This window comes from Malania oleifera, chromosome 1 (assembly GCF_029873635.1).
Source record: "Malania oleifera isolate guangnan ecotype guangnan chromosome 1, ASM2987363v1, whole genome shotgun sequence".
NCBI classification, from domain to species: domain Eukaryota; kingdom Viridiplantae; phylum Streptophyta; class Magnoliopsida; order Santalales; family Ximeniaceae; genus Malania; species Malania oleifera.
The window spans coordinates 143,221,272-143,233,493 of NC_080417.1; the positions used below are offsets into that span (position 1 = coordinate 143,221,272).

General features: G+C 34.8%; 1 protein-coding gene and 1 pseudogene across 2 annotated transcripts in view; both read left to right on the top strand.

The window, feature by feature from the left end:
- The window catches only part of LOC131149462 (alpha-amylase-like), a 43,757-nt pseudogene extending 37,703 nt beyond the window's left edge, over window positions 1-6,054 (top strand).
- A 3,010-nt stretch (window positions 6,055-9,064) lies between these two features.
- The window catches only part of LOC131157826 (alpha-amylase-like), a 40,143-nt gene continuing 36,985 nt past the window's right edge, over window positions 9,065-12,222 (top strand). The window contains exons 1-2 of one of the 2 annotated variants that reach the window (XM_058112229.1): window positions 9,065-9,251; window positions 9,850-9,924. In XM_058112229.1, the coding sequence (XP_057968212.1) occupies window positions 9,885-9,924 (40 nt within the window). In that variant the 5' untranslated portion in view covers window positions 9,065-9,251; window positions 9,850-9,884. The remainder of the gene's footprint in view (window positions 9,252-9,849; window positions 9,925-12,222) is intronic. The other variant, XM_058112236.1, reaches the window with a different exon arrangement.

Genomic DNA, 12,222 nt, shown 5'->3' on the forward strand with positions numbered 1-12,222 from the left:
TTGTACTTTTTCTATCAATTTTACATCCGGCATAGTCAGCATCGGAGTAACTTATCATATTAAAATCCATGTCCTTTGGATACCATAAACCTAGATCAAGTGATCCTACCAAGTACCTAAGAATTCTCTTAACGGCTATTAAGTGGGATTCCTTGGGTGCTGATTGAAATCTAGCATACATACATATACACACTAAACATAATATCAGGCCTACTAGCAGTTAAATATAGTAAACTACTAATAATTCCTCTATAGTGTGTTATGTCTACTTGTTTTCCTTTTTCATCTTTATCAAGACTTGTGGTTGTACTCATAGGAGTTCCTATGGGTTTACTTTGTTCCATATCAAACTTTTTGAGCATATCCTTGATGTACTTAGTTTGATTTATGAAAGTTCCATTTTTAGCTTGTTTTATTTGTAATCCTAGAAAATAATTTAGCTCCCCCATCATACTCATTTCAAATTCTTTTTGCATACATGTGGCAAATTCCTTGCATAGATCTTCATTTGTAGCTCCAAATATAATATCGTCCATATATATTTGAACTATTAGCATATCTTTGTTTTTGGATTTAATGAATAAAGTACTGTCAGCCATTCCTCTTGTAAATTCATTTTTAAGTAAAAATTTACTTAACCTCTCATACCAAGCTCTTGGAGTTTGTTTCAAACCATAAAGGGCTTTTGTCAATTTGAATACATAGTTTGGATTTTTAGAATTTTCAAAACCTAGAGGTTGTTTGACATATACTTCTTCATTTATATATCCATTCGATAATGCACTCTTTACATCCATTTGATATAACTTAAAATCCTTATGGGCTGCATAAGCTAAAAGCATCCTAATTGCTTCCGTCCTTACCACAGGGGCAAAGGTTTCATTGTAATCAATTCTTTCTTCTTGATTATACCCTTGTGCTACTAGTCTTGCTTTATTTCTTACCACAACTCCATTTTCATCCTTCTTATTTCTAAACACCCATTCAGTTCCTATGATTGATTTATCTTTGGGTTTAGGTATAAGTTCCCACACTTGACTTCTTTCAAATTGATTAAGTTCCTCCTGCATAACAATAATCCAAGAATCATCATTTAAAGCATCTTCAATGTTTCATCTTGGAATAAGAAGGCATAATGGTTGCAAATATTTTTTTAGTGAGGCTCTAATGGTTATTCCTTTTGATGTTTCACTAAGAATTTGTTCTTTTGGGTGATTTTTATCATCTTTCCATTCTTTAGGAAGTTTCAAATTTTCTGTAAAATTTTCATGTGGAGCATCATTATTCTTTTCTTCTTTTATTTCAAGCTCTTCTTCTTTTTGTAGAGTGTCTTCTTTTTCATCATTCTTATCTTTAATGTCATGATTATTTGATTCATCAAAAATTATATGAATTGATTCCATAATAGTAGTAGTTCTTTTATTATAAATCCTATAAGCTTTACTATTTGTAGAATAACTGAGGAAGATACATTCATCCGACTTTGCATCAAATTTTCCTAAATTATCTTTAGTATTTAGTATAAAACATTTACATTCGAATACATGAAAGTAGGAAATATTAGGTTTTCTATCTTTCCAACGTTCATATGGTGTTTTATCTATTTTTAATCTTATTGATACCCTATTTACAATATAACATGTTGTATTTACAGCTTCTGCCCAAAAGTATTTAGGTAAATTATTTTCATTAAGCATTGTTCTTGTCATTTCTTGTAGAGTTCTATTTTTCCTTTCAACAACTCCATTTTGTTGTGGAGTTCTAGGTGCTGAAAAATTGTGAGTTATTCCATGTTCATTACAAAATTTATCAACTTCCTTGTTTTTAAACTCTCTTCCTTGGTCACTTCTAAAGCTTGTTACATTATAGTCTTTCTTATTTTGTAATTTCTTGCATAAGGTTATTAATTGGTTACAAGCTTCATCTTTGTTTGCTAGAAATATTACCCAAGTAAATCTTGAAAAATCATCTACTATTACAAAAGCATATTGTTTTCCTCCTAAACTTAAGGTTCTAGTTGGACCAAATAAGTCTAGATGTAAGAGTTCTAGAGGTCTTTTGGTAGATATGTATTTTTTCTTTTTAAAGCTTGTTTTTACTTGTTTTCCCTTTTGGCACGCATCACACATCTTGTCTTTTATGAATTTAGTATTTGGTAGTCCTTTTACAAGATTTTTCTGAGACAATTTTTATAGTAGGTCGATGCTTGCATGTCCTAGTTTTCTATGCCATAACCAACTTACTTCATTCATAGCTGTCAAACAAGTTATGTTTTGATTTGCTAATTTCTCAAGATTTATGCAATAGACATTATTTATTCTATCAGCCATAAACAAAGTTTCTTTATTTTTAGGATTTTGGATAATGCATTTTTCTTTCATGAAAATTACTTCGAACCCTTTATCACTTAGTTGGCTAATACTTAAAAGATTATGTTTTAGTCCTTCCACTAATAGCATATTATCTATAGTGAGCGAAGGTTCTTTACCAATTTTTTCGATACCAATGATTTTACCTTTAGCATTGTTGCCGAAGGTAACGTATCCCCCATCCTTTTGTTTTAAAGTAGTGAACTTGGTCGTGTCACCGATCATATGCCTTGAGCACCCGCTGTCCAAGTACCATTTGTCCGTTGTTGTTGTTGTCCTAAGGCAAACTTCTTCGTCATTCGCCATGAAGCATATATTTTCCATCTCTTGTTCACTTGATTCGATTTCAATTTCGCTGGAGCTTGAGTCATCCCAAGTAGCCTTCATTGCTTCCTTCTTTTTCTTCTTGTCTTTCTTGAGCAAGGGAGTCTGGTTTGATATGCCCTGGCTTTTTGCAATGATAACAAGTTGGTGGTTCATTCTTACCTTTATTTTCTTTCCTACTTGTCTCTCATTTTTCAGTTTTCTTTTTATTAAACTTTCTAGGAAACCTTTTATTTCTTCTGTAAAATTTTCCTAGTCTCTTAGTAATGAATGTTAATTCATCTTGATCTAAGTCACTTGTTTCGCTTTCTTCTTCACTAGTGCTGTGACTAGATGCTTTTAGTGCTATTGATCTTTTATGCTTTGGTTCAGGATTCCTTTCTTTTAAGGCCATCTCATAGGTGAGAAGTGAGCCTATAATTTCATCCCAAGAAGTAGTCTTAAGATTTCTACCTTCCGTGATAGTTGTAGCCTTTGGTTCCCAAATAGAGGGAACGCCTCTTAGAATTTTTCTGATCATTTCATAGGTAGTATAGGTTTTTCTTAAGGCGCTTAAGGAGTTTATTATGTGGGTAAATTTGGTGTACATGCTTGATATTGTTTCATCAGAATTCATCTTGAATGCTTCGTATTCGCTTGTTAACATGTTTATCTTATTATCTCTAACATCAATGGTTCATTCATAAGTTACTTCTAGTTTGTCCCAAATCTCCTTAGCTGTTTTGCAAGCCATGACTCGGTTAAATTCATTAGCATCTAATGCACAATATAACGCATTTATAGCACTTGCATTTATTTGAAGCATTTTATAATATGAGTCGGTCATATCTTTCTTTTCTTTTGGAATATGTTTTCCATCAACTATCTTAGTGGGGATAAGATTTCCATCCATAACGACTTCCCACGCTTTCCAATCCATGTGTTGGAGATATATTTCCATTCTCTTTTTCCAAAAGGTATACTTGTATCCATAAAAGATTGGTGGACGGGTTGAGAATTTGCCTTCACCGAAGGGTGCTACTCCAATGTTTGCCATTAGATCTTTTTATAGTTTCTCGTTAGGAATTTCTATAACTAGACTCTGATACCAATTGAAATTAGGAATAGCTTCCTAAGAGGGGAGGTGAATTGGCTTCTTTTTAATTTTAATAATTTTTGAGTTTTTGCTTATGATACCAAGAAAAACACAATTACTAACTGATGATCACACTTGTAAATACTGAAATTTAAATTCACAAGTCAATCAATGAAATCAAAACAATTCAACCACTCAACCAAGAATATTAGTACTTTTGTCAATTTCCTTGTGATTGTTTACCACCTTCTTGGAGTAACCTCTTCGTATGCACTTCTCTTGATCAAAATTTTCGCAGATTAACCAACGTACTCCCTTTTGGGTTTCCGCAAACGATTAATCAAAATGTACTTTCTAAATATCAAGAGTCTTTGTTTATGTCTAACTTTTGAAACTTGCAACCTGCACTTTAAATCACACAACAATAGCAAGTACAGAATATAGAAAGTAAAGAAGAGAGAAAGACACAAGATTTTTACGAGGTTCAGCTTCAACATAGCCTACGTCCTCACCCTTGGCAAAACACCGAAGGGTTCCACTATAGCAGTTCCGTTACCAGGTGGAATAATGCCTGTTTACAATCACTCCTTGGCCAAGGCTAGAGCCCGCCTTCTCCAAACAATATACCCTTGTTTGGTCAACGATCCAACAACCTGGAATCGTCCAAAATCTATAAGAGAGATATCAAAAAGTTGGTGTACAAGAGATGCTCACACAAAGAGCAGATTAGTACAAATTGAAACTATGTACTTCAAAAGATAAATATCAAGAAAGAAATACACTTTTGAAGCTTAACAAGGATTTCACAAAATTCCTTTTCTCTAGATGAGAAATCAGTAATCTTTCTTCAGGAATTGATGAGCAAGAATATCATAACCACAATACTTTTAGTTAGCAAGAGATTGATCAAGGTGAGACTTTGAGAGCAATAGAGCTTGAGAGATTTTCAAAGCTTGGTGTATTTTTGATTTACAAGAACCATGTATTTATAGGCTTCCAAGCAAGTTTTCTTGTTGCAAGAGTTTCCCTAGAGAGTTTCCCAAGTTGTAAGAAAATTTGGGGTTCAAACGGTTATAATTTAAAAAATAAGATTTTTTAAAAATTTGCCCTTTGAACAGTGTTCAAATGTCTGAGAATTCGAGGTCAGATGTTTGAAGTTCGTGAAACCCTTTAAAAATTGAATTAGATACAGGGTCAGATGTCTAAAGAAAGGGTTCAGACGTTTGAGGTGCTAGGTTCAAATGTCTAAAGTTGTGAGTTCAAATGTCTGAATTGCTACTGCCTGTTTATGTTTTGATCCATAAAATCTTCAAACGTCTTCACTCATGTTCAGACATCTGAAGAATTACTTCAGGCATCTGAACTGAAAAGTTTAGTCATCTAATCTGCCAGGAAACAATTTTAGAAAATATTTTTCTTTAAAAACTGATTTGCTCTCTTATGATTTTTACAAGACTTGTTTCAATATTCTTAAATAGGTCTTTAAATCCTTATAATCTATTGAAAGAGCTTCAAAACATATTTCAAACGATATTTTAGCTTTTGAAATACTTACAACATATTTCCTAAAACTTTGTATGCCAAGCTTGATATCCTCCTCAATCTGACTTTTGAAGTTTTTTGCTTGAGCTGCAAATGTCTTAGATTCTCCTTGGATCATTGATTAGTTGAGCCACACTTGATTCATACTTGATCTTTACTTGAACCATACTTGAGCTTTTTCCTGAAACACAAAAACTCAACTTTTCCAAGTTAAATAGTCTTTTGTTTGTTATCACCAAAATCAATTGAAAAACCTTGTTAGGCCAACAATCATGATATAGGTCCACACAAAATTCATGGCCATTTCCATCCGATAAAGTCATGCAAGGTTATGCTTACATTCACACTCATTAAGGAACTCCATCTGTGGTAGGCATTTTTAATTTTCCTTTTTATTTGACAGCTGGCAATTGCTATAATATTTTAGTGGTTCATTTTAATTTTATCTCAAGGTATGCATATGCAATTTATTCTCTTGCCATTGATGTAGTTCTATGATCACTTTGTGGATTGGGGTTCGAAGGATAAATTGCCAAGCTTATAGCCGTGAGAACCAAAAATGGGATCAAACCTACTAGTAGTGTGAAAATTCTTACTGCAGATTCAGACATTTATGTAGTGAACATATATGATAAAGTAATTACCAAGATCAGACCAAAACCTGATATGGGGACCCTTGTTCCTTCAGGTTTCCAAATTGCTACTTCTGGAATAGGCTATATCGTGTGGGAGAAGATGGCATAATTTATTAACTAATAATTATGTATTACTTAAAATAAATGAATACTAATTAATAATTTCTTTTGTTTCTTTTATGTATATTTTAAACTAGTAAATAATTAAACCAATAAGTGGTATTGGAATGTTAGAAACCCAATTAACCCCTTGCTAACTACATAAACATATGTGCATAACTGATAGTCCATTGATGAAATTAAAAAAAAACATAAAATAATTATGTAATATGCATAAATTTATGGAATTTTTTGACATGTCCTCGAGGGAAGACCACATCAATCTAGATGGAGACCAAGTGAGTGGTAAGAAAATGTGAGATAATGGGTCTTATATATTTTACGGAGTCAACATTAACTTTTATTTTTTCAAGTGTGGTTAGATCTTTTAATTTTTGTCAGTCTTTAGTATCTAAACAATACCTAGTTCCAATAATCAATGTTAGGACCGGAAGAGCCCATGAGTGGGCTTGATACACATAGGTGAACACCAATTTGACCCAAAAGCTCAAGCTAATTGGGTCTTGGGTCCATCCATGTATATAAGCACCAATTATCCACTTTAATTTTTCAATGTGGGACAAACTCTCAAATGGAATTCTCAACAATCCCCCCCTCATTTGTCAATTCCTGCTCCCCCTTGAACGGAAACCGTCTCCCTTCTGGGACAATTCTCTAACAGTTGCTCAAGTGGGCCTTACCAATTAGCTTCCCGTCTCGACTTTTACGATGTCACTCACCCAGAATTACAAATCATCGGCTCTAATACTACTTGTTAAGACTGGAGGAGCCCATGGGTAGACTTGATACACATAAGTGAACACCAATTTGACCCAAAAGCTCAAGCTAATTGGGTCTTGGGTCCATCCATGTATATAAGCACCCATTATCCACTTTAATTTTCCAATGTAGGACAAGCTCACAAGTGGAATTTTCAACAATCAATAGTCTTAATTTGCATAACCAAAGTAGCTAGAGTTAAGAATTATGGTCTCTACATAGTCATTCCACAAACGGTATCTAATTAACCCATGTTTGCCTTTTGCAAAACTAATTAAACAATATTTTTGACTCTTGCAGGTTTATTTAGTTTATTAGTCTATTAAATATTAGATAGTCCTGCCATTACAAAGACTACTCTCACCTTGAGAGCCTTGAAAAAATGACACCACCCCTCTATCAAGTTTGTCATCAGATTTTTTAACAGTTATATAGTTCAAAAGAGGAAAACATAAGCAATTATATAAAACACATAGAAATACAAAGATCAGTGGACAACGAGAAAAAATATATGTGAAAAATACTACAAATCACACTATGTGTCTACATGCCAACACAAAGAAACTTATGTATATATTCGATGTGTATGCACAAGTCCTCACAAACTTATACATGTATACGTCAACTCTCATATATATGCATCCACACTTAGGGGTGTACACAGTTCGGTTTGGTTCGGTTATTGCCAAAACCGTCAATCGGACCGAACCTCTCGGTTTTTAAAACTACTAAATCGCAACCGAACCGTATACTGTCAGTTTAAAACCAAACCAAATCATTTATTTTACGGTTTGGTTCGATTAATTCGGTTTTACCAAATTTTAAACTAACAAAATAATAACATAATTACATAAAGCCAAGTCAGGCCACAGCCAACGGAGCCAAGGCTTTGACTACAAAGCCCAACACGGAAGAGATTAAGCACATCCAACTTCAAAAAATAGGGTGAGGAAACTTTTTCCTTCCCATTTCCAACCGATGTGGGATGGCCAGAGCACCAAGATAATGTGGGCATGACCGTGAGCGACTGGCGTGGGCGACGAGCATGAGCGTGGGCGTTGGCGTGGGTGTTGCTGTTTGCCTGTGTGTGAGCGTGGGTGTGGAGAGGTGGGCGTTGCTGTGTGTGTTTGTGTGAGCGTGAGCATGGGCGTTGCTATGTGTGACTGCGTCGGTGTGGAGATGTGGGCGTTAGCAACTGGTGTGGGCGGTGGGCGTGAGCGTCGCTGGTGTGGGCATGAGCGTTGGAGGGCATGGCAGTCGGCACTTGGCACTGTGCAGTGTGCAGGTTACCAAGAGATGGAGAAGATGATGCCTGTTGTGGTAGTAGCACTGTAGCAGGCTGCTATTGGTTCGGTTCTTCCCAATAGCACTCATCCCACATGGCCAAAATGGGAAGCTTCGGTTCTCATTCCTCCTTTATAAAATCCTTCCCCACTCCTTGAGAAAGTATAAGCCAATAATTCAAATTAAAAAAAATAATGTAGGTATAATTATTTTTGCCGCATGTACTTGTAATCAAAGTTCCCACAGAGTATAATTATTTTAAAATTATAATCGATTTTCGGTTTTTACGGTTCGGTTTTTGAGTGAAACCGAAACCGAAACCGAAAATATATTTTTTATATATTCAAAATCGAAACCCAAAAATCGAACCGAAGCTTCAAACGGTTCAGTTTCGGTCCGGTTCTCGGTTTTTCAATAAATTTTGTATACCCCTATCCACACTCTTGAACTTACATACATACTCATACCATGCACGTATATGAACTTATCAACTTGACTTATACTTTAGGTTAGCATACATACTAGGGGTGCTTATTTAGATAATCATTGAATGAATTAATTTAAAGCATTGTAGGTGGTTAATAAAGAGAGTTTTTAAAAAAAAGACTCACAATGACATCTGATTTGTAAAATGAAAATTAGATGTAACTGAAAATATGCTTTTGGTGACATCATTAATACATGCTATATGGAATTTTAGTGACATCAAACTTATATGTCACCATTTGTCTAATTTTAGTGACACTAATTTAAAATTTTAATAACCACAAATTTTATAGTAATCAGGTTTATAATATATATAAATTCATTATCAAGCCATTGATAATATATGGTTATTTTTTTTAAGAAAATTAAAATTAGTTGTAGCCAATAAATTTTATGCCCTTATTTTTTCAAATTCCAGACGACATCATTTTGGGTTTCTACATAAGACAAATTTACAATCTCTCTCTCTCTCTCTCTCTCTCTCTCTCTCTCTCTCTCAGCCATGGCCGCTTTGCAGCACTTGGAGTCTCTGTGCAATGCGCACCCTGAGTTTGCCGAATGACATAATTACTACACTGCTAGATCTGTACTAGAGAAAGTTCTAGCACCAACTCACTCTCAAGTTCGAGCAGTTAGTAGCCCCTGGCGGTGTTCCAGGTCTGGTTCTATTGCTTCTATTACTATTTTTTCTTCATCAGTATTTTGATTTTGGCAATTTTAAAAAAATAATTTATACATCTTGGTCTTTCTTTTTCCTAGTGATGTGTTTTCGGTTATTCAAAATTGGGTATTTTGCTTGATTGATGTTGTTCAATTCATCTTTCTTATTGATGGTAATTAGGGTTTGAATATCTGGAAATTAAGTGTCCAAATTCTGTAGATTGCAGTGACAGAGATCTTTTACCTTTTTTTTTTCCTTTTGGTTTGGGTAAGCACTGTCTGTTCTGAACGCAAATTGTTTCTAAAATAAAATTCCAATGGTTGATATTTCCTTTATCTATTTATTTATTTATTTTTTTACAACTCCATTTATTTTAGTCAATGAATTTGGTCTTGTATATATTCAGTTATCTCGCGGAAAGTGTTCTCTTTAGACTTGAAATTTTTTTATTTTCTTTATCGTGAAAAATCTTCTTAGTAAAGATTTTATATAAAAACAAGTAGAATTTAGATTGTTCCAAGGTTAGTGTGGGCTTTATTTTCTTTCCCAAGTGTTTGGGAATGTAAGATTTAACTGCTATCTTGCGCGTATTAGCTTGTTCCCTGGTTAGTGTGGGCTTATTTAGCTTGATGAAGTGGCCTTGCTCGTTTGGTGGAGCTCTACTTACAGGTAGGTGTTTTGCTCTGCGAGAATTTTGTTTATTAACGACAAAAATTAACGATGAGATAAAAAAATGTGGTAGAAAGCTTCTTTTGCTACTATTTTTGGTGCTTCCTTACTGCTATTTGGGTTCTTTTTTGTTGTTTTTACTGCTGTTTTATTGATTGTTTGTTCATATTCCACCTTTGCTTCAAATCTTGATTTTGTAGGAAGCTTGGGTATATTTCTAGACGTGTTTGTTTGGCATACAACAAGCCCAGAACTTACTTTGTAATTAAACACTGCAGGAAACCTCCTGTCTCCTCAAATTCTCTATCAACATCTACTGATTTCTTTCTATATGTTTCCTTGTATTTCATGCTTTAAAATATCCAGTTGTTCTCTTTTAGGTTGCCCAGTTTTTATGCATTTCATAGTTGCTGCAGATTGGCATTTTGCTTGCACTCTGCTGCTGTTCTTTGTGCTTGTTTGCTGCTGTTGGATGGCATTTTCTAGTATTTCATTTTGCCGAATATTTTTGTTTTTTGTTGTAATGCTGTTGTTTTTTTTATTTTTTAATTTTCCCAAAAAAAAGTAAAATTTTTTATTAGAATTATATTAATGATCAACTTCAACAAAATATTTTGAGGCTATTTGTAGTAATGTTATAATTGTACAAAAAGCACCAAGAACCCACTTGGGCTAAGCTACCTTATATAAATTGTATTTGCGCAGCGGAATATTGAATCAATCAAATGCAGTAATCAATGAGAAATCAAGAGAACAACACAACCGCGCATTATGTATGAAAGTAATAAAAACAACACAAGGAATTACGTGATTCGGTAATGCCTACATCCACGGGAGCAATCAACAAAGAATTTTACTATATGGTGTCAAAGACACTTATAACCCTTGCAACTTTACAAATACATCAAGAACAATGTATATATAAAGTTTCCGAAGGCTTTTTTTCCAAACTCCAACCAACTTAACGGATCTCTTTCAAAATTCAAAAATCTGTGCTGGATTCCGAGCCAGACCATTGACGAATATGGCCAAACCATCGACGGATTTGGCCAAACTGTCGACGATTTCACATAGTATGCAAATTGTCTGAAATTAGGTGTCAAATCGTCGATGGTCATAGCCAATCCGTCAATGGTTTCCCTGCTGCTCCTCAGCACTTTGATTTTTTACTATGTTCTCTCCTTGTACATGCATCCCATTCAGTGTATGAGTCACATAATACAACAATCTCCAACTTGGCGAGTATACGCCCCTTAGGAAAAACCGAAAATGTAGCCCGTTGCTCCACCTTGACCTTGGGACATTAGGTTGGGGCCGTCTCCCTTCTAGAACGTGGAGACATGAAGTAAATCCAAGCAATACTTGAACTTTTCAGTGATAACTAGCTTTGTTAAGATATCCATTGCGTTCTTAGATCTGTGAACTTTTTCAAGTACAAGTTTACCTGAAAAAATCAATTCATGGATCCTGTGGAACCTTACATCAATATGTTTGGTTCTAGCATAATACACTTGATTCTTTGCCAAATAAAAATACTCCAATTGTCACAACGTAGCACAACTCCACCTTGCTATGTACCCAGTTCCTTAACTAAACCAGTAAGCCACAACGCTTCCTTTGTAGTTTCGGCGACTGCCATATATTTAGACTTAATTGTAGACAATGCCACCAGAGATTGTACCATGGACTTCCAACAAATAGGTCCTCCCACAAGGGTGAATACATAACCCGTTGTAGACCTTTTGTCATCCATATTCCCTGTATAATCAGCATCAACAAATCCCACAACTAATTGACTACTCTGTTGCTTGCCGAACATGATGTCATAATTAGAAGTACCCCGTAAGTATCTGGAAATCCATTTAACGGCTTTCCAATACTGTTTACCTGGTTTAGAAAGAAACTTATTCACCACATTTACTGCATGTGTCAAGTCTGGTCTTGTACATACCATGACATACATTAAACTCCCCACAACACTAGCATAGGGGACCTTTGACATGTCCCGGATTTTATCATCTGTCCTTGGGCATTCAGCGGTAGACAATTTAAAGTGATTCACTAAAGGTGTACATGCCGATTTAGCATCAGCTATGCTGAACCTTTCCAAAGCATTCTCCACGTAACCGCCGTGAGATAACCATAACCTCCCTGCATTTCTTTCCCGACGAATCTCCATTCCAAGTATCTTCTTGGCTGCGCCAAGATCCTTCATGTCAAATTCTTTATGCAACGAAACCTTCACTGATTTATTTCAGTTATGTCCTTCGCAGCTATTAGCATTTCATCAACATACAT